This window comes from Acomys minous, assembly GCF_964271855.1.
Source record: "Acomys minous genome assembly, chromosome: 7".
Taxonomy (NCBI): domain Eukaryota; kingdom Metazoa; phylum Chordata; class Mammalia; order Rodentia; family Muridae; genus Acomys; species Acomys minous.
The window spans coordinates 24509683-24517886 of record NC_140488.1 but is presented as its reverse complement, the minus strand read 5'-3'; the positions used below and the strand labels follow the sequence as shown (position 1 = coordinate 24517886).

General features: G+C 42.0%; 1 protein-coding gene across 1 annotated transcript in view; it reads left to right on the top strand.

Moving 5' to 3' along the window:
- Nucleotides 1–1177: 1177 nt before the first annotated feature.
- ARHGAP36 (Rho GTPase activating protein 36) overlaps nucleotides 1178–8204 on the top strand; it is a gene marked incomplete at its 5' end in the record, with an annotated part of 37094 nt that continues 30067 nt past the window's right edge. Inside the window, one exon of the mRNA XM_084790409.1 lies at nucleotides 1178–1284. Within this exon, the coding sequence (XP_084646535.1) occupies nucleotides 1275–1284 (10 nt within the window). The remainder of the gene's footprint in view (nucleotides 1285–8204) is intronic.

Genomic DNA, 8204 nt, shown 5'->3' with positions numbered 1-8204 from the left:
CTACGCACAGCATTCTGGCCTTTATGCCACTTCATTTGGCCCAGTTATGGCTCTTCTTCTCCAGCATGGTCTTCTTTAGTGGCACCGTCCTAACTTGTTTCTTATTTTCTTGTCTAAAAAAATCTCCTGGGATCTAGAAGGTAGAACAGTGGGACAATAATAATACCTGGAAGCTTGAGAGTAAGAGGTGGTGTTAGGTACCAGAAGGTAGGTATGGGGGCCTCAGGTAGGTGACAGATACAAAGAAAATCTTAGAACAGTTGTCCTTAGCATCTTTTGTTTTGCTATTGGACCAGTTCTCTGGTATGTTCACACACTAATTTCTGGGGTGCACAGAATGTCGAGATACAAGGAGAGAAGAGCAAATACCTCACGAGTGAGTCCTGCATCTCTCTTAAAGGCTTCAGTTATCTCAGAATTGAATTATAATAGAGAAAAGCCTATTTGCACTAACAAATGGTAATAAATGGATGGGATTATTAAAATTGAGAGAAGCCACAGACCCTAAAATGCCAGTGGTTGGAGTGTAAAAAAAATCCCTTCATCACATTTCCTCTCCCCATTCTTCCTTCTCTTTTTGTGTTTCTCCCTTCTTCTCCATCCCTTCCTCCTGCTTGCTTCATCCACCTCCACTGGCAGTTACTGATGTGGTTTCTCATGATATACAGTCGAATACCATTAATTCCAACAAACATACGAGAGTCCAGCTAAACTGTCCCGTGAACCAAGCTTGTAGGCAATCGACCCAGGGAAAACAGCAGGCAGACAGCCCCTATCCCACCCCTTAAGGGTAGTGGCAGTTAAACCAATGAACCAGAGTTGCTGCCCCTAAAGCAATGAATAAATCACAAGGGTCCAAGAGAAGTAGAAAACTTCCCAGAAAACAGTGCTCAGGGCATTTGCTATGACCTCCTCTGCCTTGAATACCCATGGTACACCAGCCACACAGGCCAGCCCTGACTTCTCTCAAGGTGCCGCTCCCAGATTCCTCCTGGCCCCAGCTCAGTTTCAGAGGGAGGTCATTCATTCCAATGGGATGTGACAGGTGCCATCTTCAGGCGCCTGGCTCTGCTCCCAGCAGCAGGGACTGTCACTGCCTGCAAATCCCCCTAGTGCTATGCTTGTCTGAAGAGAGCAAGCCCTGAGGTGGAGAGATGACCTTTCGAGAACTGAGGAACTCAAGGTGGGACGGCAGTGTGGTGCTGCAAAATGAGCCCTGCGCTAGAAGGTTGGGCATCTGGCTCCTAGTCTCATTTTATCTACGAGCTTGCTAGATGAAGGTGGGTAAGTCACTTTCCTTTTCTAGATTTCTGTGATGGCCCCTGGGGTGTGAAGTTATACTAGATTATCTCTAATGACACTCTTAGCCTTAACAAATCCTGAAATTGAAAAAATAAACAACCACTAAAATTTTTTTTCAACTCTAGTTAGAATTTCTTTGAGGATACCTTCTCCAGGACTTCGGTTTTGCTGACTTGTCACCAAATCTTTCACTCCCAAACGGTAACTTAGTACTTGGTGACATCTACCACTATTCAAGTTCCAACTAAGAAACAGTCCTCAGAGATTCTCTCTAGCCTTTTCTCTTCTGCTGTGCCAATTCTGCCCTTGGGGCTGGGCCATCCTGATAGAGTGCTGTGGGGGTTGAATGGGTTATTGGCACTTAGACTTCAACCTAGGCAATCGAGGCAGCTGCTTCAAAAAGAAGGTTCCTGTCAGCTGTGCATTTTCAAGTATTTGGATGGCGAGATGATGGCACAACAAATAATTGTTTAGACTGTTAAAATGTTGATTTCATAAAAGTTGAAAGCAAAGTGATTGTTACCAGAGGCTGGGATTTAAATATTACAATGCACATGTATATCAAAATATCACATGATACTCTGAAAATAACTACATGTTTATGTTACTGTGTGTCAGTTAAAAGTAAATAGAAATTGAAAACACTCCCTTCCACCTTACTGGGAAGTATGTTACATTTGGACTCTGCTCCTAAACATTTAGGGACACATCTAGAAATAGGGGCATCTGTAGCTGGAAAGATTGTCAAGCTTTGTAAGGCTTTTGAATGTGTCCAGTATCTGACATTGGAGGTATATACAGTTCAAAGGGTGCTAAAAAGTATAGAGTTCGTTTTTCATATGTATAATGTATTCAAGGCAGGCAGTCGCTAGAGAAGGAGACGCAAACAGCAGTCCAAACAAAGGCTTAAAATAAAAGGCAGTGACCTTGGACAAGTCACTTATATTACTTGCTCTTTAGTCTCTTCATCTATACATCATGAGTTGTGCTAATCTCTCCTACACCAGCTTTCCAAGCTTCCAAAGCTGTATGAATTTCAGATGCAAAATTAGAGACGAGAGGCCTCTGTAAGCTGCTTAAATATCTACGGGGCCACTGACATACAGAGATGAGCTTCAGAGCTAGTGAAGGTCAGGCATCTTTGGCCACAAGTCTGGAGAACTCTGGTAACACATTGAAATGTATGCTCCCTTTGTTCATTCCCCAAACACTGAAAGTCACAAAATTTTCTAGATAAAAAAATTTCAATTCCTTGTATCTTTTGTAGTATATACTGTTGTTCTATTTGATTCCTTTTATGTAATGCCATTTGCTCTTATCAATTGTGGCAAAAAAGAAAGGCTCACCTCCCCACTTTTTCTTCTTTGTGACATTTTCTGTATCTCCTTAGTTTGTACTAACCTCCTCGCCCCACCCTGTTGAGACTTACAGAGTTGGAAAATTCTTTCATCCTGCCCACCCTCCCATTGAAAGAACAAAATGCTTTACAAAATTAAGTGAACATTTAGGATTTTTAACTTGGTTTTTATCTTTTCATTCAATCGAGGGGTATGTGTGTGGGAGATGCGCTTGTCAACTAAAAGCAATTTCTCTGCCTCCTTGGGGACTGAAGTGTAATCGTTGCTCTGTCTTTCTGATGTCAGGATTAAACTTGCATTTTCTTGAGTGGTGTCAGCACACTGACAGACAGCTCCTGGCATCTAGCAAGGAGTACTGACAAAGAATGAGCTGGGGGTGGGGGTGGAGGTGGGGGTGGGGGTGGGGGTGGGGGTGGGGGTGGGGGTGGGGGGGAGAGAACTGGAGACTAGTCCCTACTCTTCTTTCTTCCCTGGGGTGACTTTAGACTAATCACTTAGTTTACCTCACTTTTGTAACTTAAAAACACAAGAAAAAAAATCTCTCCATTTCTATATTACAAAGGTGAGTAGAGGACTTTGTCAGGCTTTTGTTTGGAAGTAATAAAACCATAGAATGGAAATTCCATGGAAGCAGTATATCCTAGAATGCTATTAAACAGCTGGGGAAAAAAGTCCAGTTTTCCTTGTACAATTTTACCTAAGGGATATGAAAGACACGACCACCTCAGGCTCAAGACCCACAACGTTACTTCATGATTTCATGGGCTCACCATGAACCCAGAGAGCCTTCCCAAGCAGAAGACAAGGGGGACGGGAGCTTGAGGTCCTTGTTACTTGGATTTCCTTTATTGAATATGTATGCGTGCCATGCACACAATATAGACATTCTGACAGGTCTTTTCCAAACAGGATATGTTGGGAGGAAGGGTTGCTAATCTACCATTCTTTTCATAGACCCATAGATAGGGGAAACTTATCTCTCCCAAGGGATCAGGACAATGGGGAAGCAACTAAGACTCATCCTCCATTTCACAGAAGCTCAGGGAAGCAGCCATGCTCACATTTACTCACCTGGTCCTAAAGTGTAGTATGTCCGCCTCATTCAGAGGCCATAACTTCAATTACTCTGCTCTTTCAACATTACTTCACCTTCTTCTTCTTTAACGCAAAGAGCTGAACACATAGGATGTTTAAATGAAGAACCTGACTAGGCAGTGCCAATATACAAGGATTCTCAGAAAATTCAAACAGGTGAGCTGTGTGGCGTACGCTCCTTTTAAATATAGCCTCGCTATAAAAATTATGCTTTAAGACTTGGTCCATCTCATATGGTACATATTCATTTATCCATTTCCCCAAAAAGGAAGTAGAGTTGAACTGAAGTGATTAGTTTTCCCAGACAACTGCTCCAATGTTTGTTGTAGCTTAGATGCAATGGGAAGAGAGTTGTAGAGGATGTGCAGGGACAGATTTATTTCCTTGGTGTAACAGTTTTTCCAGTTTTATTGACTGTAAAATCCCCCCATGAATAACCTGTGAAATATTTTCCTCCTCCATAACTATGCCCAGAATGTTTTCGTTTGTATGCTTACTTGTTTTTTGTAAGGAAGATTTCCCAAGGATTGAATCTAGTGTGTCTCACATGCTAAGAGCATTCTTATTTTGAAATAGAGCGTCACCTGTTGTTAACTGGCCTGCCATCTGTGATTCCCATGCTTTGATCTGCTGAGGGGCTGGGATTACAGGTGTGTGTGTGGCATCATACCAGGCCAGAAACTGGAGTGAGAGCAAGAAGTGAGTGTGCATTGTTGTAGCACATCCCAATGGATGGTTCTTTCCCCAAGCACCATACCCAGAGAAGCAATGGACACTGGCAAGTTCTAAAGGCCTTTGAGTCTTACAGTTGCACTTAATCATCAATCATTGCTTTGCTTGGGTAAGGAGTACTTTGTGCTTCAGGGGAAAGGTCAGAAGCTTTCCTTTTCAAGGTCAATGAATCCATAGAATAACTTCATCACCTCCCAGTAACTATGACCTAAATTAGGATCTGAGTTCATGGCTCTTATTGTATTCATACACTAGAAGACTTAGTTAAGAGTCAAGTTAATCTTGTAGGTTTCTAGGACCCTCTGGATCCTTCTGTTTCCCCATTCTCTCATACTTCTCTCACCTAGAGTCCCAATAGGATGTCCTCACATCTATCCCAATCTCCTGGTAAGTGAAGACTATCATGGGACATGCCTTTTGGGCTAGTGTCCAGATATAAGTGAGTATATACCATGTGAGTCTTTCTGCTTCTGGGTTAACTCACTCATTATGATCATTTCTAGTTCCATCCATTTGTCCACAAAGTTTTGGATTTCCTTGTGTTTTTATAGTTGAGTAGTATTCCATAGTGTAAATGTTCAGAAACCTACAAGAAGAAAATCATGAAGGGTGGATCTGGGCCCAGGGGTTCTGCTCAAACTACTGTACCAACCAAGGACAATGCATGCAGTAAACATCAAAACTCTACTCAGATCTATCCAATGAACAGGAAATTCTCCACAGTAGAGTGGAGAGTGGGGATTGATTCTGACGTGAACTCTGGTGTCCCATATTTGACCACTTCCCCTTGGAGGGGAGGCCTGGTGGCACTCAGAGAAAGGATAAGCAGGCTACCAAGATGAGACTTGATAGCCTATGACCACATAGAGGGGGAGGAGGTCCCCCTCAGTCATAGACCTAGGGGAGGGAAATAGGGTGAAAGCAGGAGGGAGGGAGGAATGGGATAATACAAAGGATGGGATAACAATTGAGATGTAATATGAATAAATTAATTTTTAAAAAGAATCAAGTTAAGATTCACGCTTTAGGCCTTGAAACACCAGGGCAAGGGAGAAGATGCTCAGTGTATCCTAGGAACAAGGTATTTCAGGTCTATGTGAGTAGGTTCCCGACACTTTCATGGGGCTACTGAGGACTCCTGTGCACTAGGAAGTATGTCCTAGCTGGATATATGCCTTGGTATAGGAAGTAAGCCCTGCATTTTACTCATAAACCAACTTCTTCAACTTTTTCCCAGTCACCACTAGCACAATCCCAAGCTATACTCCCAAATAATTAGTGTATCTGGCTTAGTTCTTTGTTTAATACAGATATTATTATTTGGTTTTTTATAAGTACAGTTTTCTAACTCTAGAGGATAATGTTTTTATTAAAGAAAAATTGGAAAATGCTACAATACAAAAATAATAAAACAGTTAAAATTGTCCATAATTGCAATGCTTAAATACAACCATGATTAAGATTCTGGCGTGTTTCTTTTCAGCCTTATTTTTCTACATATAGACTTATTGTTTATTTGCACTGTCTTGATTATGGTGTTCACATAGTTTGTATCCTGACTTATTTTCGTTTAACACTATCATAAGTGTATTTTCAGATTATCATATAAGCTTCCAGTAATATATTTAAAATTAATTGCATAATAATTCATCCAGTGAACCAGCATTATTTGCCTGAATAGCTATGGCACCTAGAAGATATTTGGTAAATATTTGTTGAATGAATTAAGAGATTGATTGATGAATACATGCCCTATTATGTGACATTTCATTAAAGTAGCGATTTTTCAAATGGAACTTTATTATTTTCTTTTTAGAATTATGAACTCCATAGTTCTCTTCCTCCCCCACTTCCAAAAGTGTGGATGCTTTGGTTTGCCTGAAGCTTGCTATCACCTATTAACATCCACATTTTACATATGAAAAAAAAACCCAAGATGTTGACCTACACATGTAAAGCATAGCACAGCTGGGTTTCCCATCCAGGTTTGTGAGTGTTCTGACATTTTTCCTTGACCACATCACACTTCTTAAAGCAATAGAGAGAGAAAAAAAGAAGGGGTATCAGTTAGAAATATTCTGAAAACAAGCTTTTCAGTTACCAAAGACCTAGAAAGGGAACAGGCAGGCAGATAGCCTTTTTGTCATGAGCAAGTCAAACAAAAATTCTTCTAGGTGAGGTTTTTAAAAATAGGAGTCTACTGAGAGTACACAGAGGCTGGTGCTGGATAAACTCAAGAGAGGTAAGGTCAATATCCAGAACCTGAGGGTGAGATTTTTCTAGGTGTCACACTCGTTTGGCTTGGGTGACTTAGTATTTGCACAGCAGAAATTGGTACAGGGGCAGGTATGGTGACTATTTGCTATCTTTGATTGCTTTGGCAAGATATGGGAAATTGGAACTCTTTTAGAAAAAGGCACAAAAGATGAGGGGTACCATGTTGCCCAGAAAGAAAGGAAAATGAGTGGAAACCCTGAAAATTCTACCTATAGCTCTCCTTTGCTGAGAATTGCGTGGCTGAGTCCAGGTGATTTTTTTTTTCTTTTTATGCACCCCTTTTGCCACATTATCACGAATATCGTGGTTAGCCAAGCAAATGTAATAAGGACTCCCCTCAAAGGACCTGAAATCTCAGCTTCCACTCTTCAGCCCCACAGACAAGCTGTTGGGAGACTATTTTCCTTATAAAAACACAGGCACAGAGTCACATCTGTACATCTAGCAATGGAGAAATTAATGTGGGTCTTTGGACTTTAAGGGGGAAAGGAAACTGCTTTTAGAAGCCCTTCTGGCCCAGTGTGGCCCGCCTCTAGTGGCTATGTCTATCTCAGGATGGGGGGAGGAGGGTAGAGCTTGTTTACTATAGCCAGGAGTCCCAGATGCGGAGCCCACTACAGGGCATGCCTTGCATATGTATATAAAAATAAAAAAATGCAAAGCCTTAAGAGACGTGCAGAGAAATCCAACACAATACCACCACTCACTGAAATATCAAACATCAAACTCTTTCTAAAAATAAATGTTGGTGCCCCTCCTATAACAGTGTCTGACAGAAGCACAGGCCAAACTGTTTGAGGCAACTGGCGGCACCACACATTTATGAGCACTGGACTCTATTTCTAGGGCAGGTAGGAGTCAAACCCCTTAAAACAAAAATTCCTGACTCTGCGTATTTCTAGGGCAGCTAGGAATCAAACCCCTTAAAACAGAATGTCTCAGGCAGGAGAACATCGCTCGCTTTCCTGAGAAAAAGCTCAAGGCCAGGGCAATAAAATTCCTCTCAGATTCTTCTGTGGGGAAAGAGTCATCGCTCCTATTTACGTTCTGGGTCCTCTACAAGGAATCAGAGCTTTAAAATCATATCAGAGTTGGGGCTACACTTGCTGAGGTGAGGAGTCTCTTAAAATGGGTGAGGGGAGTGGTGGACAGGAATGGTAGTGTTCTTAAAGATTAAGGCCTCATGTAGATTCAGGGTTTTGGGGAGCAGGGCTAATTTCCGCTGAGACTGGGCTTCCTGACAGCTGAGATGACCTCCGCTAAAACATGGGAGTTCTAGGGGGCGGGATAGAGATCTGAGGTTTCCTGGTACAGGTGCGCCATGTTGTCCTCAAACGGAGGAGCTTCTGGAAACGAACCTGAGTTTAAATACTCCATCAAGGGCAACTGGGGCTGGAGAAGGGAAGGCCCTCATCATATCTGGGCACACCCGGGCTAAGA